This window comes from Rattus norvegicus, chromosome 3 (assembly GCF_021556685.1).
Source record: "Rattus norvegicus strain SHRSP/BbbUtx chromosome 3, alternate assembly SHRSP_T2T, whole genome shotgun sequence".
Taxonomy (NCBI): domain Eukaryota; kingdom Metazoa; phylum Chordata; class Mammalia; order Rodentia; family Muridae; genus Rattus; species Rattus norvegicus.
The window spans coordinates 119,205,787-119,230,362 of NC_141536.1; the positions used below are offsets into that span (position 1 = coordinate 119,205,787).

The window sequence follows — 24,576 nt, forward strand, 5'->3', positions numbered from 1 at the left end:
TTTTTTTTTTTTAAAGATTTATTTATTTTATGCATATGAGTACACAATAGCTGTCTTCAGACACACCAGAAGAGGGCATCAGATCCCATTACAGATGGCTGTGAGCCACCATGTGGTTTCTGGGAATTGAACTCACCACCTTTGGAAGAGCAGTCAGTGCTCTTAACCCCTGAGCCATCTCTCCAGCCCCAGAGCATACACAGTCTTCCGCTCCTAGAGAAACACAATAATCAAAGACTTTAAAACCTTTGCTTGAGTTGCTGTGTTAAGCCTTATTATTATTTTTAAATTGTTATACAAAGGACTAGAGAGATGGCTCCGTGACTAAGAGCATGAACCGCTCTCACAGAGGACCTTATTTGGGGTCCCAGTACTCATACTGGGCACTCACACAATCACTTGGGACCCAGGTTCCAGGGGAATCTGATGCCTCTCACCTCCATGGGCACCAGCACATACATCTGTAAGAAATAACATCTATGAGTCTTTTCTATTAAATCCTATACAACAAGGACAAGGAATAAAAATATTTTATCTCCCTCACGCAAGATGTTCACGCAAGTGTTTTGCTTCCTCTGATTCATTAAAACCTTTGTTCTATTCTAGGATTTGATGTCCTGGAGCAGTGACCCCCGTCTTAGTGCAGAGCCTCCTTTCCCTTTTGTCCACATCCCTGTGTGCCAATTCATTACTGACCAACCAGCCAATTGAATAAGATTGTGAGGTCAGACCCCAGCCAATGAGGAAAATCACATCCACCACCTGAATTAGAATAAAAACCAGATGCAATTCCTATCTACGTGTATTTGCTCTTCTGAGCACTCTCTCTTGATCGAGAGCAACGTTCGTCTGTCCAGACACTTCAGCTGGGATGGTGGGTCCTTTCTTTTGTGACCTCAAACTTATTTCTAATACCCTCATACAGATACAAGCACATATACATGATTAAGATGATAAGTCTTTATTATATAGCCCAAGGTGGCCTTGAACTTTTTTTTTTTTCCTTCTTTTTTTTTCGGAGCTGGGGACCGAACCCAGGGCCCTGCGCTTGCTAGGCAAGCACTCTACCACTGAGCCAAATCCCCAACCCCATGATAAGTCTTTATAAAGGAAGTAAAAATATTAAATTAATTTGACCTGCGATTCAGAGAGGATCCCCAACAGTTTCTGAAATGGCCCTCGACATGCTTTGGTCATTTTATGTTACTAAGTTACACAAATGGCATCTCAGCACTGTAAAAGTGAAATGTCAGTCACCTCTGAAACACCCTGGAGCCCCCTCTCCATCTGCAGTGTTGAACATTCAGCCAACACTTCCTTACACAGACAGAATAGCATCGGTGTCATTAATATGCAATTTTGCTTTTGTGTTTAATAAATGGTAAGATTATATGTGCATCACAAATGTTTAAAGATAAATGTTTGATTTAGTATCAGTAGATGTTTGACGGTGTCTAATATCTGTGTGTGTTACAGCATAAACACGGAGATATGAGGAGAAATCGTGGGGGGTCAGTTCTGTCCCTCTACCTGTGTGTCCCAGGGATCAAACTCAGTTGTTACGTGGCAGGCATAAGTATCTGCTTAGCCATGGGCTCCTTATCCTACCATGTAAAGATCTTTCTACAAATTTAAGCTACCTCATATCCCTGATCAAAAGCCTTTCAGGAGGGCCTGTTAAATAGTCAAGTCTCTCGTCTTAGGCTGGCATTGAGTAAAACTAACCAACTTCCACTTTGTAATTGTGGAGTTTTTGAGCAGGTTTCTCTGCCCATGGCGATGGCCCAGGGAAGCCCACACGCATGATCCATGGTGGCAAGGCAGGACAGATCCTGGGATGTCTCTACTTGGGGCTCTTAGAGAAGAACTGGTCATGGACGTGAGCTTGAAGCATCTTGAGAATTTGACTCCAACCTCCCTGGGCTGTTTGATGATCAAGAAAGAGGTCAAGTAACCTTATAACTGAAGTTCACTCCCAAGAAACAGGCTCGTTCCTCTGGTCATTGTGGCCAGCAGACTCAAACAGACCCATTAGAGACCTGAGAGCCCTCTCTTGGGTTTTTAGGAAGAAACAGGTCAGCCAGTTTGGGGAGGCCAGGAAGAAGACTGTAAAAGAAAGAACGACCCAGTGCATAATCACTGGTGCTTGCAGGCTGCCGAGGAGGGAGAGAAAACTGGAGACTATGCTGACACAGGAAGGGCTGGCCATGTCATTCAACCCTGGTCAGAGGAGTATTCAGAACAGCAGTTCCCAAATCCCTTCTAAATTTTAGTCAAACTAAGTGGTGTTTTTAAATTTTTGCACTCTCACGAGCCCTGGATGAATCACTGGCTCTTTTTGGAAGCAGCTGTATTTTGGGATCGTTTTCAGGAGTTCTTTAAATATCCTGAATGCTCCACTTACAAGGGTGACTCAAAAGGAATCTTTTCCCTGGGGAGGGGGAAAGGGAACTGGTGTTGACTGAGGGGAGAGCTTGTTTTGCAAGATGAAAGGGTTCTAGAGGCAGAGTGCACAGCAGTGTGCATGTTAACACGACAGATCTGCGACTTGAAATGCTAATGTTGGACCAGCGTGATGGCTCAGACTTGACAGTCTGTGCTAGTCCCCTCATCCCACATGGAAGGTGAGGAACAGACTCCCCAGAGCTGTCTTTGCCACAGTGTACAGCTGCACTCACACATGCACATGCGTAAATAGAGGAAACACATAAATGCACAAATAAATGTGATTGATTTAGGAAGTGCAACACTATGGTTCTTAAGCATAATTTTAAAATTCCGTAGAATGCTGGTATGTACATATATCTGAGTTCCTCCAGCTATGAAGTTAGGATCGAGTATATTTTATGTCAATTGTGCCCTAGTAAAACTGGTTTTTGTTACTTGTTGTTTTTGTTGTTTTGTTTGTTTGTTTTTTGAGACAGGGTTTCACTGTGTACCCCTGGCTATCTTGGAACTCACTCTGAAGACCAAGGTGGCCTTTGAACTTATAGAGACCTGCTTACCTCTGCCCCAGAGTACACCACTGCTACCCAGCTGAGTTTTGTTTTTTCAAGACAGACTCTTTCTATATGCAGTCTTGGCTATCCTGAAACTCTGCCTGATGGCCAGGCTGGAACTTGAAGAGATCACTTGCCTCTGCCTCACCAGTGTGGGAATTGAAGGTGTGGGCCACCAATGCCCAGCTAGCAAAGGTGATTTTTAAGAAGAATTCTTTCCCCACAGCACAGAACCTCATGGTATTCTGTGTGGTCATGCTTTAGAACGCCATCACGATCCCAAGCGCACCCCTAACATCTGTTCCCTTGGACAAGGAGTGTTCTAAGGCAGATACTCTAGGGATGGTGTGATGCAAAGACTGGACAGACATGACCTGGCGGGGTGGATAGGCCCACCAATAGCAGATGCATGCTATGTACTCTCTGATTCACTTACTGCTCTCGGTAAACATAGTTAACAGCGGCTTGGGAATTTGAAGTGATACAAACTAAATAAGTCTGTAGTTCTGTGCATTACACTCTAGCAAGGGGACACAGTAAATGTGTGTGTGTGTGTGTGTGTGTGTGTGTGTGTGTGTGTACATATACAGTGTAGTATATACTGTGACAGCTGGTGGTGAGGATTTAGAAGGAAAACAAATCAGATTCAGGGATCAGGAGCATGGAGGATGACATCTGAGTGACCAGATCACAAATGGACCACACACAAAGCACTGCTGCCCCAGGGAAGTGTGGTCTCCGGAATGTGATTAGGGAAAGGTACTCAAGGGAAGGGAGAAGGGAGGGGACCAGTACATCAATTATAGGCAGGATCAGTGTTGCCAGCATGTGGTTTGTGTGGTCACATAGGAACCTATGCACAGACGGTCTTAATGTTCTACCAATATCCTGAATCTTTGTTTAATGATAGATTTTTTTATTTATTTAATCTGAGATAGGTTCTAGGGATAAGAACTTTTTACACTTGCTTAGTACACACTGAACTGACAGCCACCACCTCAGCCCTGGGCTTCTTGTCCAAGTTTCCTTTCTATTGATTTTCCTGTAGATATCTATACATAACTTCTGTATAAATGGCCATTTTAGAATGCTGTTTAATGTCAGAGGGCAGGATTTCTTCAAGACCCTCTGAGACTCTTTCTGGTTTATGCCATAGCTCTGATCTTTAGACAGTCTTTTTTTAAAGATTTATTCATTTATTATATATAAGTGCACTGTAGCTGTCTTCAGACACACCAGAGAAGGGCATCAGATCCCATTACAGATGGTTGTGAGCCACCATGTGGTTGCTGGGATTTGAACTCAGGACCTCTGGAAGAGCAGTCAGTGCTCTTAACCACTGAGCCATCTCTCCAGCCCTGTTTCAGCCTTTTGTGAATGAGACTTTGTTGTACTGCTCAGAAATGAATAAGATAAGTATTAGCTACATGTACCTAAAAGGTAGTAGAAATGTCCTCAATTTTGATATTCTCAGTGAGATTCTGTTTTACTAAATTCTCTTTATTAGTGTTATTCTTTCTCTGTCTCTTTCTCCCTTCCCTCTTCCTCTTCTTCCTCCTCCTCCTTCAAGATGGGATCTCACTGTGTAGCCCTGGCCGTACTGGAACTCACTCATTAAACCAGGCTGGTCTCAAACTCACAGAGCTCTGCCTGCCTCTGCCTCCTCTGGGATTAAAGGTGTTGGACTACTATGTTTGGCTCTGGTTTTAAAACCGTCTCTTGTCTTTTGAGGGTTGTAATGGACTTACTTACAAATTGTGATTGGGTTTTCACATTTTCTTTCCTAGGTACTTTTCATTTCTGGAGCAAGAATGAAACTTGCCAAGCTAGATGATGCAATTTTCATTTCCACAATTTTCTGGGACCTTGTGACCCATTCTTTCTAGTGGTAGTGCTGAGGCTTTTCTCTGCCTGCAGGCTTAGGAATGGGGTGAGACAGCAGAATGTAGGAAAAGGAAGTCAAGTTGCCAAGTCTATCAGATTTGGAAGAGCACATGAAGCAGTGACCACATGACAGGTTCCTCGATTCTGACCAAAGTCCCTGGGCTGGGCTGTCATAGATCTGGAGGAGAAGCCCTTATGAGCATTCGGAGATGCCACGGCTAATCAAAGGGTTTAATTTCTAGTCAATTTCTAGACTGACAAATTGACATCACTGCCATCTGGACCAATAGGAGTAAACCAGAATGGCTTTCCAGCACAGGTGGCCCGAGAAGTGCCTCTTAAGTCGAATGAAATGCCTCTAAGTTCAGAGCAAATGAGTTAGAAGCAAATGTCCAACACTGGAAAATGTCTCTGCAGCCTGTCCTCATGCTTCGGAAGCCCAGACACTGACACAAATAGACAGTGAGGGATAGGTTGATACAGCTGACAGGAGGACAGCAAGAGACCCCAGACAGAACAAGCAACTGGGATCTGTAGAGATGCAGAGCCTTTAGTTGTGTCCAAGGGGCAGCAAATGTATTGTTTCATCAAGAAGTTAAAAACTGTGGGTGCACTTGGGCAGCCCTAAGAGCACAGTGCTAGGGGCAACAGAATGATTTGACACAGGTCTAGAAGGACGCCAGGAGCTGGGAAACACTCCCACCAAGCAGGCCCAAATGTTCCTGCATGTCCAATTGAAGAGCAGAAGCATCTGAGAGACAGGGAGCTGCCCCGAAGTTAAGCCATTTACACTCTAGACAAGTTACATCAGCAAATAGTAGCCTTGTACATGGGTGGGTCCCACCACTGGGAAGGCTAGCCTGGGCTATAGAGCCTGCCTCAAAAGTCAAACAAATGAAACAACCAAAACTCGGGGTCAAGGAGATGGCCCAGTAGTTAAAAACCCTGCCCACCCAAGCCTGGTGACCTGAGTGTGCAGGACACAGTGTGCACATCTGTCATCTTACCAGTCCTGGGTCGGGGGATGAAGGACAGAAACAAATAAACCACCCAGAACTAGCTTCAGGTCAGCTAGCTTGGGCAAAAAACCATAGTAGAACAAGGGAGACAGCTTCAACAAGGTGGAAGTCCAGGACCAACTCCCCAAAATTGTTCTCTGAATCCACACACACACAGTATGCACACAGTATGGTATCTGTGTATCCATACAGGTACACAGGGCACACACACACACACACACACACAAAATGAGTAAATTTTAAAAAGTGAAAACCAGCAGAGCAGGGGCCTGGAGAGACGGCTCAGTGGTTAAGAGCACTGACTGCTCTTCCAGAGGTCCTGGAGTTCAATTCCCAGCAACCACATGGCGGCTCACAGCCATCTGTAATGGGGATCTGATGCCCTCTTCTGGTGTGTCTGAAGAGAGTGACAATGTACTTACATAAAACAAATACATAATAAAATATCTTTAAAAACATAAACCATGCCGAACAAACCAAATACTAGTGTGGGCACTCATGGGTCTGAGGTTTCTCTTCCCCGGGGCTCTTGACACTGTGTGACGTCCTTGCTCCCAATGAGATGTCAAAGCTACCAAGAAGAGGACCTCTCCCATAATGACTGAGAGTAAGTTTCCATAACCTGGAAAAATGGTGACTCATGATGGAAAGTCAAAGCCAGTGGAATTTTTTAAATAAAAGAAAGGGGGTGGGGAGCCTTATTTCTTTAGAAGTTGTCTGTTGTCTGAGATTCACGCCTGCTTTGGCCTTTTGGCCAGGATGACAGGCATTTGTAGGCACGCTCACCTTGTTTCTTAATGGCAATGCATCTGATATTTTCTTAGTTGTGATGTCTGTTGTTATTCATATTTTATGAGGTTAGGCACCACCATGTGTTTGAAGTTGGTTGGAGTTTATTTTGTAAATACTAAGTCAAGATGGGTATTCCGTTTTGTCTGCTGTAGTTTTTGGTATCTGTCAAAATGGCTGTGTGATTCTTTTCCTTAACTTATCAAGGCAGGGAAACATAACACAATACCCTTGACTTTGCCTACTCGCTTTACTCAAAAGCTAGGCGTTATCCTTTCACAATTTATTTACAATCTTAAAATCAACATTTGGAAATTGATTTGGGCAAGATTTTATTTGAGGGTGATACTAGGTTTGTAAAGTAAACAGTGATATATCGAGACATTCCTCATGGTCTAGACTCTCAAACTAATCACACTCTCAAGGTTTACTAGACATTTTGTACGATATTAGCAACTTGGTCTAGGCCTGAAAATTTAGGGAAGACTTTAAAACTGTGTGTGTTGGGGTGTGTGTGTGAAAGATCAGATATGGAGGTCAGAGAACCTCAGTATTAGCTCTTGCCCTCTGCCTTGTTTGAGATGTGGGCTACTTAGCCTGGCTTTACTTGGATTCTGGGTAATTCAGACTCAGGCTCACATGCTTAAACAGCATGTTACCTACTGAGCCATCGCCTCAGCCCTGAAGTAAGACTTTTTTTCAGAGACAGGGTTTCTCTGTGTAGTCTTGGTTGTCCATCCTGAAACTCAATAGGTAGACAAAGCTGGCTTTGAATTTAGAGATTGATTGAACTGCCTCCTGAGTGTTAGAATTAAAGGTATGCACCACTATGTAACATTCTTTTTTTTTTTTTCTTTTTTCTTTTTTTCGGAGCTGGGGACAGAACCCAGGGCCTTGCGCTCGCTAGGCAAGCGCTCTTCCGCTGAGCTAAATCCCCAACCCGTAACATTCTTTTAAAAGATTTATTTTATTTATATAAGTACACTGTAGCTGTCAACACATCAGAAGAGGGCATCAGACCCCATTACAGACGGTTGTGAGCCACCATGTGGTTGCTGGGATTTGAACTCAGGACCTCTGGAAGAGCAGTCAGTGCTCTTAACCACTGAGCCATCTCACCAGCCCAATATATTTTTTGTGAAGATTTCACTATTTTTATGTGCATGGCCGCTTTGCTGGGTTGCATGCTTGTATACTACATGTAAGCAGAGCTCATGAACGTCAGAAAAGACATTGGGTTTCCTGACACTGGAATTTTCAGATGGTTGTGGAGCCTCCTCCATGTGGTTGCTGGGAATTGAACCTCGGTCCTCTGGAAAAGCAAGTAGTGGTCTTAAGTGATGAGGCATTTCTCTGGATCCTTGGGAAAAAAATTTTTTATCACCTTTTTCAGTCCACTAGAATTTATTTTCCTCAATAGTGGATCTTTTCAGACTTCCATTTCTTCCTGAGTCAACTTTTAAATGCTCTTGAGTGCTGTGCTTGGATGCATGTTTGTGCACCATGTGTGTGCCTGGTGCCCACATTGGTCAGGAAAGGACATCTGATCCCTTGCAACTAGGGTAAAGGATTGTTGTGAGCTAACGTGTGGATGCTGGCAACAGAGCCTGGGTCCTCTGCCAGAGCAAGTGTTCTTAAATACTGAGCCAACTCTCCAGTTCCTTCAGTCAATTTTAATATTTTATACTATTGTATAAAGCCCTGGGTTTAACCTCTAGCATTGCCAAACAAATTCATTTCAATGTCTAAACTTTGATGTGTTGTTTTTGAAATGTCTCTCCCTGAATCTTTGGGTTTTTATCTGACAGCAGTATTCCTGAATTCCAGATCGCCCCTGCCGATGCCCTCCCTAATCTTCCACAAATGGTATCTTCTTTGTCTGAACTTAATGTTTTGGGTGGCAACTCTCCACTAATTCTCTACTTCCTTTAGTGCTCTGGGGTCTCCTGAGTGCCCCCCTCAAAGCCCCTGCTTCCACCTAAAGTCAAGAGCTGAGATGGGGGCTTCTATCCTAACTCACAGCGCTAAGAAGAAAAGCTGTGCTGTCACTGGTCTTATGTGATAGGTTTAGACGTGAACCAGAGGAGAGGGGGTGGTTCCCTGTCAGGGCAGAAGCTAGGACTTGTCCACAACTAGGCCTCTCCTGTGAGAACCTCCCAGGCACCATGAAGGCAGGTAGTGCTCAGGGCTCCCTTGTGATGTCACTTGCTACCATACTGCTGGTGTTGCTATCTGCCCCATTCCCCACAGGATATTTTTCATCTGAGCAGTGTATCCTTGAGTTTCAGACTTGATGACTGTTTAGACTATGCACGTGACATTTTGTATACCTTTCTCTGTGTGTTGTATTTCACAAAGAAAGGAGTTTTTATTTTTTTGTCAAAAAAAGAGAAATAATAAGAGACCTTGAGTATTTTTCCAATACAATTTCATATGTAAATTAGTTATGCAAAAAATTGGAAAATTATCCAAGTACCAGGAGAGTCAGTTGACTCCAGATGACCAGAGCCATCCAGAGATATTCCATAACACAGCTATATCTTTCTTGGACAACAGACAACCACATCCTCTATCCTCACAGGAGACTGCCAGGTCTAGCTTTTCACCTTCCAGGAGATAGGGAGCTCAAAAATCAAGGGTATTCTTTTAAAATATGTCTTCAAACGCAGTTCCTTTTGTTGTCATTTGAGACAGGGTTTCATGTAGTCCAGGATGGCCTTGAAATTGTTATGTAGATGTGATTGGCCTTAATCTCCGGGTCCTCCTGCCTCAGCCTCCCAAGTGTCAGGACGACAGGTGTGAACTACCATACCAGGGTAAATGAGACCTCTTTCTGATGCCCGATTAAAGTGCTGTGTCTATACTAGGTACACGAATTATAAATATACTTATACTTTATATAATACTCACATAAACAATATACATTCATTCTTGGAAAGTTATAGGATTCAAGGTGAATTCATATGTAGTTTTAAATCAAAGTCTGGAGATAAAAGCCAAGGTTAGATTAATACTATGACCGATTATAGTTAAAATATGTAAAGGATTGAATTGAATGATAGAGTGGACTTCAAAGTTCCTGCTCTGCTTTGTTGGTTAATATTTAAGTCGAATTGTTTTAACAAAGAGATATTTTGCTCTGAAAGTATTCTCTGGGTCCTGGTTTGTGATCTGGGGGTGGGTAGGCAAATGCAGGTCCAGTCTGTCAATACTTGATATGCCTTTATAGACTCCGTATCTGCCTCCTTTGGTTTTCCAGATTGCCAAATCACAATCTCCGCACAGTGAGCGAGGTTAACTTCTTTACTGCCAATCTGATAAGACTGTGGGAGAGAGAAGACTTTCTTGCCCCTTGCCTGAAGAGCAATAGCGAAACATCAGCACAGTGCAGCGGGAGGGCTCAGGGATCAATGTTCAGACCAAACAGGAGTCCCGGCCTCAGACCAGCACCATTCCATGGCTCTTTGTGTGAATGTGAATTCCCCGCTAAAGGGGGAAAAGTTCTTACCATTTTCTGATGTTCCCAGTTCAGCACAGAACAATCAACACTACACCACACCAATAAAATAAAGAACAAAAAGTATCCATCACTAATGGATTGTAGAAAAGCTAATTAAATCCAGCGTCCCAGGGGCTGGAGAGATGGCTCAGTGGTTAAGAGCACTGACTGCTCTTCCAGAAGATCCTGAGTTCAAATCCCAGCAACCACAAGGTGGCTCACAACCATCTGAATGAGATCTGATGCCCTCTTCTAGAGTGCCTGAAGACAGCAACAGTGTACTCAACAAAACCAAAAAACTCAGTATCCTTGAGGTGTTGGAGAGATGGTCCAGCAGTTAAGTGACAGAGGATCTGGGTTCAATTCCCAGCATGCACATGGCAGCTCACAATTGTCGTAACTCCAGTTCCAGGGGATATGACATCATCACACAGACATACATGTAGGCAAAATACCAATGCACATTAAAAAAAAAAGAAGGAAAAAAAAGAAAAACCGAAAAAGAAAAAAATATTAAAAAAACCCAGCATTCTTTTATATTAAAGGGTATATGAGATAGTTTTTTCTTTCTAAAGTTTTTATTTATTTTTATGTGTCTAGGTATATTGCCCACATGTCTGTGCACTGTATCTGTATCTGGTGTGCAGAGGCTAGAAGGTGTCACATTTCTTGAAACTGGAACTAGACAGTGGTGAGTCACTTATCAAACCTGGTCTTCTAGATGAGCAGCAGCCAATCCTCTTCACTGCTGAGCCATCTCCCCAGACTCAAGAGAATTTATTCTTGAGCCAAAAAATAAGTGACGATGGTCCAGGAATACAGGCTTAAATAATCCCAAATTCCATGTTCCAACGTGGAGGCAGTTTTAGGAGGTCCTATCTCCCTCCTCATCTTTTTACCCTTACCCTGTCTGCCACAGGATTTCTCTATGCAGCTCTGGCTGTCCAGGTCTATGTAGACCAGGCTGGCCTCAATCCCACAGGGATCCACCCTCCTCTGCCTCCTGAGTGCTGGGATTAAAGGCGTATACCTGCCTTGGAAGTTTTTATAGCAACAGAACAGGGTCATCAGTCAAGGCACTATTCAAACATATTGGTGGAAACAGTAGGAAGTTGGGGTATGGAGAAGCAGGGAAGTCTTGCAATAGATTTCAGATGTTCTCTGATGACATCCTTAGCTTTTTTGGTTAGTGGAAACTAGAGTTTGTTAATAGGTTCCAAAGGGTTTTATCTGTTAGCCACAGGATGTTAGGTCAGACACAGAAGTGGGCAAGGAATGCTTATTTAGAGAAATTGTAATTAGGCTCTGAACCTGCAGCATTCCAAACTCGTCTACAATTGCTGAAGTTCTAATTAGTTAATGAGCCTTGCAGAAGGTTCAGCAGAAGGTCAGCTTCCTTCTGCGAACCTTCATTCACACATGACACAACGGTTAATAGCTCACTCAATGAGGAAAAGTTGGAAGGCTCTCCTCTGTGCTTAAGAACAAGCTTGCCTATTTCCCCACTTCCACACTGCGTAGTACTGAGTCTTAGAACAGTGAGGCAAGAAAAGGAAATGGAGAGAGGTGCCCATCACAATAGAGCCAAAGCAGTCTATTTGCAGATGTCATGACCTGAAAACACAAGTCAATACAAAAGCTACTCCCCCGAACTACTAGACTCCAACTAAATCAAATTTCAGGATACAAAACCAACACTCAGGATCAGGACCAGTGGTAGAGCAATTGTCCAATAGATGTGAGACTCTGGGTCCAATCAGCACTGCAGAAATAAAAGCCACAGACACAAGAGCAGGTGGCCCGGCTTGTCCTCTGGCTGCTCGTGGCCACACCCAACACCTGCTTACTGTATGGAGTGCCAGCCTCAACTGAGCCGGGCCATGAACCCTGCTAGGCTACTAGGGATTCTGCAGCTCCCACTTTCAGCTTTAAGAGACACCAGCAAGCTGCAGGTTCTATAAATTTCAAAGAAAACCTTCTCAAAGGATAACTTCAGACTAGAACATTTTCTGGACAGCTCTTTCTCAAGTTACCGTAAGGGATAGAAGAATGGGGTTGTCAGATGAGGATAGTCACAGCCTCCAATAATCAGGACTAACTCCTGCCAAGCTCATGTTCCTGCCTCTCTTGGATGAAATTGCATACTCTGTTCTATTCCTACCCTGGGACTCTGTTGGTTTCTCCTGGCTCACAAAAGCGTTCCCAGAGTCTTCCTTTGTTGTTTCCCTGATCTGCCTATGAGATTTCCTCACCTCCACCCCAGCATTAGTTTTAGAGTAATGGTAGCTCTCAAGGGCTACATCTCCTGAATTCTCCTCTCCCACCACTAGCATTGCTGGAAGGGGGTCTAGCCCCAAGGAGAGGAAATGAAATAGGAGGTGCAGAGTGCTTAGGGATAATGAAGTCCCAGTCTCCTGTGGCATTACTTCTTTTCTCACAAGCTCCCGAGTGGAGCTTGCCATGCTGTTGATCCAGAGCACAGCTTCGGTGGTGGGTTGAATGAGAATGGCCCCCATAGGCTCATGTATTTGAGACTAGCCTACAGTTGGTCAGGAGGTCTATCACTAGGTCACAGCATTCCCAGTTAGCTCTTTTTCTCTGCTTTGAACTTGTGGCTCAGATGTAAGCTCTCAGTTACTGCTCGAGTAGTGCCCTGTCATCATGCCAGCCTGCTGCCATGATGGTCATAAACTCTAATCCTGGGAAACTAAGCAAGCCCCAACCCCCCAATAAACTCTTTATAAGTTGCCTTGGTCTCAGTATCTCTGTACAGCCACAGAAAAAGAAATGAAGACAGCTTCCAAGTAGCAAGGGGCAAGATAGGGTAAAGCAGAGAGAGGGGTGGAGACATAAGGGACGAGTTTCAGGAGAGGTCAGACGCTGCTGAGGCACACCTCATCTTCACGGTCGTCTCTGCAAGTCTGCCTTAGTTTAGTTGAAGGCCTGGCCCAGCCACATACAGGAAAAGGACTACCTCATACGCTTCCGTTCCATCTAGGAAGAAGCCCTACCTCTGGGGTGGCCTTGTCATAGAACAAGTTCCTCAGGAGGTCAGGGATGGCAGGTGAGCTCTCTAGCATCCTTGGCCTTACTCCAGGCCCTGCCCTTAAAGGACTGACCTTCCCTTCTCCCAGTAGCAGGTTCTAGGCATGAGCAATAGCCTGCCACCCCAACCCTAACCTGGTCCAATGAACCCTGCCATTTCCCCCTAATGCAGGAGTTAATTTACCCCACTTTCTAAAGCAGGCAAAGCTCAGGTCATTTGTCTAATCCCCTATAACTAAGAGTCTGCCCTTCCCTCCCAGTGCATTAAACCATAAACCACACACCTTTGGAACGAGAAGCCTCAGGATAAGATTAAGATGACAGGTCAGAAAGCTAAAGGGTAATGATGATTGGCAAGTGACACTTCAAAGGCCAGAAGCCACGCTGTGGTGTTCTGGCTCCAGGTTCCTTTGTAGTACAAGCAGCAGCTCCTGTGAGTTCGCTGCCAAGCACAGGTGTGGACCCAGGGGATGAAGCACATGGTTCCAGCAGAGACCGGACTCATCAGAGTACCAACGGTTTGAAGGGTAGTTGACTGTCATGGCAATGGGTGGAAGGACACACAGGGAAGCCTCAACTCAGCGGACCTGCCCACCTGTCCATACTGAAGGGAAAATGTCATACTCTTCCTTTGATGAACGGTTGTTGGAGGGATATTTGTAGGCTGGGTAAAGAAATATCAAATGGTGAGTCGGCCTGGGATTACAGTGAATTGGGAATCTCTTCTCAGTTAAAGCTACCTTTACAACCTGCTCCAAGAGGTCTGACAATCTCTTTTTAAAGAAAAATCAAACACCAACACTACGTAACTCTTTTTTGTTTTTAAGCAAGTCAAGTGACCATTAGTTTGCAACCTCTACTCCTCGGTGACCATGCCATCTTTCCTTGTACCTGCCGAAAGAACGAAGTGGTCAACTCGTGTGATATGCTGGCCACATGTGGTACTTTCCACCACAATGCCAACGAATGGGTCTGGACTCTTCATCACACGAACACCACCACAAGTCACTGTGGTTGTTTCTGCTTTGGATTTCCTGGAAAGTGTAATAGGTGTCGTAATTACTGTGTCAACTAGTTTAGCCAACAGCCTAAGAGAACTGGCTGCTTTTAGGCAAATACTCATTTGATAGTGGCTTGATCTCTGCTTCTACTGTACGTATCCCTGTTATTTCTTTACTTGCTCAACCCTAAGACATTAATTTAAGCATGGGAATTTTTGTTTCCTAACACAGGACTTTTGCAGAGATTAAAATCATACAGAATTCATCAGAATATTGTACACAAGGTCTCAGAAAAAGAAATGACTAGCAGGGGCTGGAGAGAGGGCTCTGAGGATAAGAGCATGTACAGTTCTTTGGAACATTTGAGTCTGGTTCCCATACACATGTGCCACATACATTTATGCATTCTTTTTTTTTAATATGAAAGAAAAGTTCATCACTATGGAGATTTAGGCCTTTTTATAAAGCATGTGTTTCTACATCCACAGCTGTCTGTAAAGTAAAACCCTGAACGGCATGACGTGAACTGGGACAGAGGTTGCCTTTGCATCCTGTGCCCTTCTGTGATATTAGCATTTCCTTTCCTTTGCAGCAGCACTCCTTCTAGAATATAAATACCACCCAGCTCTTTGCTTTGGCTGAACCAATCTAGTTCTAGCTTTGCAAGCAATGCCTGACAGGAAGCTGTGTATCCAATGCCACTGCAAACCCTCATCAGCAGGTTCTAGAACTGCTCAGCACCAAAGACCCTTTGGGTTCCCCTCTAATCTATTTTAAAGATTTATTATTTATACACCATTCTGTCTGCATGTATGCCTACAGGCTAGAAGAGGGCACCAGATCTCATTACAGATGGTTATGAGCCACCATGTGGTTGCTGGGAATTGAACTCAGGACAGTCAGTGCTCTTAACCACTGAGCCATCTCTCCAGCCCTCCCCCGTTTTTAAATTAATTTTTATTTATATGAGTACTCTGTAGCTGTCTTCAGACACACTAGGAGAGGGCATCAGATTCCATTATAGATGGTTGTGAGCCACCATGTGATTGCTGGAAATTGAATTCAGACCTCTGGAAGAGCAGTGTTCTTAACCACTGGGCCATCTCTCCAGCCACCCCACCCCTCCTGCACCCCCAATTTTTAAATACAACCAAACCTGGCAGCTGCTGGGGTTTGTTGCCTTACTTTCTGTTATTTTGTCTCACCTCCCCCACAACCCCCAGCCATGGGAGCTGAAGACCAAACCCAGGGCCTTGCCCTCGCTAGGCAAGCACTCTCCCACTGAGCTAAATCCCCAACCCCACTGCCTTCTTTCTAAGCTGCTTCCCTCTGTGTTTACTAACTCCACAGGCGAGCTCGCCCAGCCCTATGGCTCTGAAGTTACTACCCAAACACGGACTCTAGCATGTCTACCTTTATGAGACCCAATCCAATTTCCAGACAGAGAGCAAGCACTTCAACTGCCTCCTCTCTCCTCTCCACAGCACTCCTCGGGTGTTGAGTGGACATCAAGTTGCAACACATCCAAAAAATTACCTTTCTCCCAAAACTTCCCTTTTCACAGCCTTCCAAGCTGAGGACACGTCTAGAACTCTGGTTGCCCAAGTCTGTAACCTTGGAGGAGAAAAAAACAAATGCAGAGTCTGACTCATAAGGCCAGTTACCCCAAAACAGAGGTGACCCCATGTACTGGGACTCATTAGAATGGTTTTCAAAAACAGGCCTAAAGTTAAATAGTTTTAAATCTGAAATTTGAATTAATGACACTTTAATTAAAAACCAAAACCAAAACCAAAAACATGTTGCGCTAAAGAGACGGATGGCTCAGTGGTTAAGAGCACTGTGTGTTTTTCCAGAGGGCCTGGGTTCAATTCCCAGCACCTACACAGCAACTCTCGACTGCCTGTAACTACAGGATCTGACAAACCCACACAAGCATACATGTAGGCAAACACCAATGCACATAAAATAAAATAAATTAGTAATAAATAAACACACACACAGTTAGAAAAAAATTGTCACTTTTTACAAGCTGAAAACCAGATTTGACTTAATACATTTTCAGGGATCTTGGCCAAGTCTTGCAATCTTTAGCAGAATGATATCATAGTACCAGGTGCCAGCAGTAGGGTTATAAACTCTTTAAGTACACTTATCTACAGTTTTACGAAGAAACAGCCAAAGTCTAGTCCTTAAGGTATGAGTCACCCAATCTCTTGACCTATGAAGGACAGAATCACCTGAGTTTTGTGGTGGGCAAGCTATGGAGAAACCAGAGGAAGTTTCTCTTTTTTGAGACAGGATCTCACCAGGTACCCCTGGTTGTCCTAAAACTCTATAGACCAGACTGGCCTTGAACTCATAGAGATCCACCTGGCTCTGCCTCCCAAGTGCTGGGATCATGACGTGTCCCACCATACCCAGCTTCCTGGTTTAAATATTCCAGGTTGCTGTCAATTTAATAAAAGCCTATGACAGGCGGACCCACAGATATTTGGTTTTACTGGTGTATGAAGGTAGAGGAATGTATAAGGGATAAGACAGATACTTTAATTTTATAGGATGTAATGGTAGAGGAGAGTGTGAGAGATAAGATAGGTAATTTTAAAAATAAATTACTTAGTAATAAGAAACTAGACATAATACATTTTCCATATGCTACAAAACCAAGCAGACAATGGAAGACAAAAGAAAGGTTCACCTCTAAGGAGAGTAACACTTTCCACTATAGGATAGGCTGCCTCCCCAGACAATTAGCCTCACAGCTCTGACATGGTGCCTACTCATGTGGAAAAACTTGTCAAGCTTTGCCAGGAGATGAAAACATACCATGTCCTAATTAGCTAATTATAAAGCATGAGCATTTTGGAAAAGAACTCATACAATCTGGCCATTGTTTTGCTAAACTTCTGCACATTGTAGACTTCCTCAGCCCGTAGCTATAGTTCTTGCTTGATGTCTTAAAGTGGCTGCGCTGTGACTCTTCTCAAGGCTGAGGTGAATGCTAGTCATCAAAGTCTGGGATATCATCATAGGAGTAACCCCGGTAGCCTTTGGATGCATAGTAGGCGATGCGCAAATGGTAAAATCCTGGCAGGAACACCAAGATGCCAATGATGAGGACAGGAACAGCTCGGTCTGCCCCCTGGTGGCAGAAGGAAAACATTAGTCCCACCAAGTCACGCCTTTACGTCTCTCAGCATAAATCGTCACCTCCTCTTTATTTTCTTATCTTTCCATGTTAGAGATCAAATCAGAGATGCTGGGCATGTTAGGCAAGTACTACTCTCCCAATTTCTTCCTGATTAAAAACTAAGCAATAAATCCAAAATTATAAAAAAGAACTATTTTTATTCAGGTATTAGGCTTATTTCCTTCTGCTCTTTCAAGCTGTGTGCTTATGCAACCGTGTTTTGGTCAGTACATACTATTGTGGTCTACAAGCGTGCATGCAGATGTGTGCCAAAGGTTGACTTCAAGTGACTTCCTCAATAGCTTTCCACCTTATTTTAAATATATATGTATGGGTATGTTTTGGTCACTTTTCTATTGCGAAGAGAAATCATGACCAACACAATTTATAGAAGTTTTTTTTGTTTTGTTTTGTTTTTTTTTCTGGAGCTGGGGACCGAACCCAGGGCCTTGCACTTGCTAGGCAAGCGCTCTACCACTGAGCTAAATCCCCAACCCCTATAGAAGAGTTTATTGAAGGCTGGCTTACAGTTTCTGAGGGTTAGAGTTCATGACCATCATGGTGAGGAAAATGGCAGGACACTGGAACAGTAGCTACGTGCTTACATCTGACCCATAAACATAAGGCACAGAAAAATAGAGCCAATCCTTCTAATCCTTCCTAAACAGTACACCAACTGTGGGCCAATCACTCAAATACTTGAGCCCATGGAGGCTCTTCTCACACAAACCGTATTTCACTCCTTGGTTCCTACAGGCTAAGAGCTGTACCATGATGCAAAGAATTAGTTCAACTTCAAAAGTCCCTATTTGTTCAGTCTCAACAGTTTACAAGTCTAAAGACTCTCCCGAGACTATAGTCTCAGAAGACTTGCCCACCTCCTACAACTGTAAGCCCCAAGTTAATAACTGAAAAGACATGTTTTGCCTATACTTACGTCTATGCACCACAACTGTGCCTAACTCCTACAGAGGCAGTGGATGCCCTGGAACTGGACTTACAGACAGTTGTGAGTAGCCATGTGGGTGCTGAAAATGAACCTAGTCCCCTGGAAGAGCAGCCAGTGTTTTTAACCACAGAGCTGTCCCTTTAGCCCCAAGATTTATTTTAATTATGTTGTGTATGTGCCCCTAAGCACAGGTTCCAAAAGAGGTCAGAGGCTTTAAATTGCCCTGGAACTGGAGTTATAGGCAGTGGTGAGCCATCCAACTTAAGTTACAGTAGGTCGGGGTTGGGGATTTAGCTCAGTGGTAGAGCGCTTGCCTAGGAAGGGCAAGGCCCTGGGTTTGGTCCCCAGCTCCGAAAAAAAAGAACCAAAAAAAAAAAAAAAAAAAAAAAAAAAAAGTTACAGTAGGTCTGGATCCTCTGCAAGAACAGAACAGGCTCTTAACAGTGAAGCCATCTTTCCAGCTCCTTAGTCTTATCCTTACTCATCCCATCTCTCACTGAGTCTCTCACTGGAGCTCACAAATTTGCCTAGAATGGCTTGGCCAGCCAGCTCTGGGGATTTGCCTGTCTGGTTCCTCCCTGCAGCAGCCAGCTCTGGGGATCTGCCTGTCTGCTCCCCCCTGCAGTGCCGGGCTACAGATGCATGTCAACACATCTAGCTTTGTATGTGGGTGCTGGGAATCAGAATCCAGGTCCTTAAGCACTTTCTTGGTGCGCAATCTCCCTATCACTTTTTTCAAGTTCTTAGTTGTAAACATAGCATCCTCTGTCCTGTCTCTAAGGACTGGATAATATTACTTAAGTAGCAATTGGGTGTGGTGACACACACTTCTAGTCCCAGCATTCTGTAGGCAGAGACAGGAGGATCTCTGAATTCAAGGCCAGCCTGGTCTCCATAGTGAATTTAAGGACAGCCAAGACTATGTAGAGAGACCCTGTCTTAAAAAACAAAATAGGGCTGGAAAGATGGCTCAGTGGTTAAGAGCACTGACTGTTCTTCCAGAGGTCTTGAGTTCAATTTCCCACATGGTGGCTCACAACCATTTATAATGAGGCCTATCTATACTGCTTAGGGTAACTTCCCTCCACACCCCAAACAGGGTTTCTTTGTGTAGCCCTGACTGTCCTGGAACTCAGAGATCCATCTGCCTCTGCCTTCTGAGTGTGATTAAAGGGACGTGTACCGTCATGCCCAGCCTACTTAGGATAATTTAAGACACTGGATATATAAGCATCACACAAGGGAAAGCACTACCAAGCACACTGAGGTTTTGAATACTGAAACTCAACAGAACTCTTACCAAACCAATGGAAAGAGGAACCCACTTACACAAGCCATACTGCCTCGCCCCAAACATGGGTCAGCACGTGCATACTTCAGTAACACTACCCCGGCATGCTACTCCAGCTACAGCCATGTACTAGTCTGGAAGCCCAAACCCAGGCAAAGCTGCATTATTCTAAATGATCTCAGAAATTTTGCCTGCTTACTTACAAGTACCCACCTTCTAAGAATTATAGGAACATTTCTCAAAGGCGGAAAAAACAAAAACAAAACCCATGCACGCCTTCTCATCAGAGAACAAACTATCTGTGATGATTGTTTTTCTTCTAGTGGAATCCACTGTACCTTCCGCTCACCTCTGAAAGACCCATGGCGTATTGCCACACGCCCATTGGCTTACCCCTTTGCTGATGTAGCCCGACAGCAGGAGAGAGCCTATGATTATGAGAAAGGTGCCAATCAAGAACAGCACGGTGGCGAGGGCTATGGCCTTGTAAGGGATCTTAGGAGGGCTTTTTTTAAACTGGAAGAGAGAGAGAAAAACAGAAATGATGAACACTGAGAAGAGACCAGGCTTAAAGTACTTTAATGCAGGGTGGGTAAGTGAATGCCAAGGTGAGGCTTCAAGTGTCTTGTACGTCCACGGCACAGCACTGGGACACAGAACAGGCACATGAGCAGGTGAGGCTTCTGCTATTCCACGGACCCCTCCTTACAAACAAGGAAACCCCTTTAAAATGACTTTGTCACCTCGTTGCTGAACATGTATTTACTAAGAGTATATGCATGGAAGCTTGTACTAACCTGTGGAGATTTAAAAGCACCATGCTATGCAGACATGAAAAATCTGGAATTGAAGGTGACTTAGCTTATAGTCAAAAGTCAGAAACAGAATTTTAGCTCTCTTTTCTGTCTTCCTTTTTAAAGATTCATTTTACTTTTAATTATGTGTGGGTATATATATGTGAGGGCAGATCCTGTTCAGGCCAGAGGAATTGGATCCTCCAAGAGCTGGAGTTACAGGCGGTGCAAATCACATGACGTCTTCTGCAAGAATGGTACTTGTAAGCCAGAGAGATGGCTCCAGGTCAGAGCACTTGCCTTCCAGATGATCTGAGTTCAATTCCTAGAACCAACATGGTGACTCACAACAGTCTGTAACTCCAGCGTCAGAGGATCTGATACCCTCTTCTAGCTTCTTCAGGCACTGCATGCACACAGTACACAGACAAAAATGCAGGCAAAACATCATATACTTAAAACAATGAATTGGGGCTGGAGAGATGGCTCAGAGGTTAAGAGCACTGACTGCTCTTCCAGAGGACCTGAGTTCAATTCCTGGCAACCACATGGTGGCTCATAATCATCTAAAATGAGATCTGGCGCCCTCTTCTGGTATATAGGTGTACATGCAAGCAGAATGCTATATACATAATAAATAAATCTTTTTGGAAAAAAAAAACCCAATGAATTAACTTTTTTTTTTTTAATTATAAGGAGTGTGGGAAACATGGAGTGATGGCTCGGTGAACAACAACTTCTCTTGCAGAAGACCCAGGTTTGGCTCCCAGCAGCCATTGTGCTCATAACCATTTGGATCTCTAGTTCCAGGAGATTGGATGCCCTCTTTGGGCCTCCTCATGCACCAGGTACATACATGGTACACATGAAAGCAAAACACTCATACATATAACACATAAATATGATATTAATTTTATTATAGTATTCATATTTATTTTATATATGTAACATCTATATATCTATATGCTACATAATTAATAAAACAAATATTAAAGACAGCAGAACAATATATGCTCTTAACTGCTGAGCCACCACTAAAACCTAAATTTCAGCTTTCCCAAGCATGCATTATGAATAAATTCAGCTCAAGGTTAAGATTCAGAGATAAATTAAGGCTGAAATACAGTGTAGACATGTTATGAAAATGTTACAGTGAACCCCAATATTAGTACAAATAAGACAGGCTAATAACACTTAGGAACTTAGGGACAAACCTTCTAAGGTTCAGCTTATTACTTAATCTGACACTAAGGGTTTAGAAGCTCCCAGAGCTACTCTCCCCTCTTCAAATACATACAAAGAATTATTGATCTGTTTATATTTAAAAGAATGGACTCCTTCCTGTGGCTTCATTCTGGGCTCAGACGTCACCTAGACTACGTTATCCTCAGGGACAGTGGGAAAAGGAGATACTTACCCTACTTAAAAATGGTCAGAAGAGGACACAAACTTAACTTGTTTTAATTCCCGTTTGCCATAAAGAATATCTGTAACTGCATCTCATAATGTCAGGGAAGAATTTTCTGGATGAATTAAAAAAAATCTACAGCTACATGACTTTAACACTTCAACCGAAACTAAAAATGGATATTCCCTATTTGAAATTGCCCTGCCAAGGTCCCTTCTCCAAGTTGGGGCTCAAAAGATCTTAGTGATAAGCTTGTTTCTTACTGGTCCAGATAAGAGATAATAAAGTTAAATTTTTAAAATTGATTGATTGACTGATCATGTTACCTGAAGGTCAATGTAGCCATCGTCTGTGCTGGAAAGCCTTGAATATTTCACTTTACTACTGGGGATTCCAGTTGCCAGGTTGGTACGAGACGGCATCATACCACAGTGACACAGCTAGTCTGAAAGGGAAAGACTTATTGTCCATAGCAGTACTAGAACACAGGAAAGGATGTCCAATGCCATTCTGTGCTGCCGTGCTATACATGACACAAGGCAGCTTAGGCTTCACCGCTCTTACCATGACCTGATACTTCCTGGACACTAAGCATGCTTCCTTCATGTATCTGGCTTGACTTCACACAAAGACATCAAAAGCCTTTCGCAAAGAATCAGGCTCTGTTTAATTTGCTACCAATGTTTCCTGCCTAATTTCCCAAAGTCATATGGAGGTGAGTGAAGACTTGATTCCAACTTTCACATTTTCAACCCCTCCCTTACAGTATTGCCTGCTCCTTAACTTTCCTCAGGAGCATAAATTCACAGCAACTCTTCTTCCCCCCCCCACCCCCCGGAGCTGGGGACCGAACGCAGGGCCTAGCGCTTGTACCACTGAGCCAAATCCCCAACCCCAGGAGCATAAATTCAAGTAACGTTTGTTTGTTATGAAGGGGGTTGGGGGTGGATAGAGAACGGTGGACACTCACATCAGCATCGTGTCTACTTCTAGGTGTGGTATCATTCTATGTACAAACGAGCCACAAAATCTTATCCATGTAGGTAACTTACTGGCTATCAATACCACACCAGCCATTCCAGAGCCACCTGCCTCTCTCTGCTCCCATCCCAAGCATGAAACAAGTGATTTTACATTCCACATCATGTAGCTCCTGAAAAAATGGATTTAAAAGTCTGTTTTACTCAAACTATTCAAAGCCGACAGCCATAATACAACCACAACTACTGCATTATTTGAGAGTAGGTAAAATTTAAAAGCAATGACATTAACATTTTAAAAGTTTGAAATTGAAGCTCAGTACTTCAGTAGGTGACTGTAATCCCAGCTACTTGGGAAGACAGGTGTGGGTATACGAAGATGGAGGTCAGTCTGGGCAACATAGTAAGACCAGACATTCTCCCCTATCGCAAATGAAATGTGTGGATTCTTTACGAAGTCATAAAACTATGTAAACAAAACAGAATATTTTAATTGCAAAGGTATTTGAATTCTAAACGCAAAAGCCCATCTTTTAGAGAGTACTAAGTATTTCAATAGCCTGGCCTTCACTGGTGTGGTATTTTGCACATCTCCGTAATGGCGTGTGATACTTATTCGATCTTGATGAGGTGCTAGACACTGCTCTCACAGTCGACCTAAAGTAACTAGCATGCAGAAACTGGTGCCAAATGTTTCTGTGTTTTTGTTAATTACATCCTAGTTCAGAAGATTATTAAAAAGGAGCAACGGGAATTCATTTACATTTCTAAAAGTTAAGTACTAACTAGGTTTTTGGTGTTGTCATCTCATCTCATGTTTAATTCCTCATACCTGAAAATTCAAGCTACCAATAAACGGGAGTTTCGAAGCATTAAACCATGCCGGATTAGTATTTCAGATTATAAAGTTTTGTGCTTTCCACTTATAAATTCGCATCAAAACAAAAATGTTACTGAACGACAACAAAATGGGAAGATTTGTTTTTCTTTCTTTTTTTTTTTTTGGTTCTTTTTTTCGGAGCTGGGGACCGAACCCAGGGCCTTGCGCTTCCTAGGTAAGCGCTCTACCACTGAGCTAAATCCCCAGCCCCAAGATTTGTTTTTCTTAGCAAGGAATTCTGAAGTGGAGTTATCACAAAGTAAATGACAATTTAAGAAAAATCAGCCCAAGTTTCTACTACACTTTTTAATCGGCCCCACCGCGATCTCTGCCCACCCTCCCGACCCCACAAGCACCTGCGCGTGGCGCTGTGGACAACCTCCCGTCGGCCTCCGCCTTCGTCGCCCACGGTCAGGACCCACGTAAAATAACTGGCTCTGGGAAGCAGCCTCAGTGGCAGGGCCAGGTCTCGCCGCTGGCTTCCGGGAGCGCTTCCCGCCCCCCTACCCGCGCTGCGCGCCCCGTTCTCCGTTAGGCGCGCTCGCACGGCTCGCTCAACAGCCAACGACTGGCTGTACGAAGGCCAGCCCGGCGGAAGTGGCGTGACGGATAGAGGCGCACCGGAAGTGGTGTCACCAGGAAATTATGTCATCGAATCCCGCTTCCAGGGCGCATGGCTGGAGAGCTTCATTGCTGTCTTTTTAATGTTTGGTAGGGTTTATGTAGCGCTGACTGTCCTCGAACTCAAGAGGTCTGCCCGGGACTAAAGGCGAATGGCACCACGCTCAACGGGGTATCGCTTTTGTCTTGTTCTGGTGACCCGGACCTGCTGCCTCCATAGGGTG

General features: G+C 43.9%; 1 protein-coding gene across 12 annotated transcripts; it reads right to left on the minus strand.

Moving 5' to 3' along the window:
• Tmem230 (transmembrane protein 230) lies at positions 1-24,301 on the minus strand. Of its 12 annotated transcripts, XR_015683413.1 has the most exons (7): positions 24,088-24,301; positions 22,924-23,024; positions 22,198-22,316; positions 20,063-20,185; positions 15,773-15,850; positions 13,520-13,899; positions 9,981-10,047 (listed from the first exon to the last, which is right to left on the minus strand). XR_015683413.1 is itself a non-coding variant. In XM_087654421.1 (6 exons), exons 3-6 carry the CDS (start codon positions 22,294-22,296, stop codon positions 163-165), a joined length of 351 nt encoding a protein of 116 aa, XP_087510547.1. In that variant the 5' UTR covers positions 22,297-22,316; positions 22,924-23,024; positions 24,088-24,301; the 3' UTR covers positions 1-162.
• Positions 24,302-24,576: the final 275 nt, after the last annotated feature.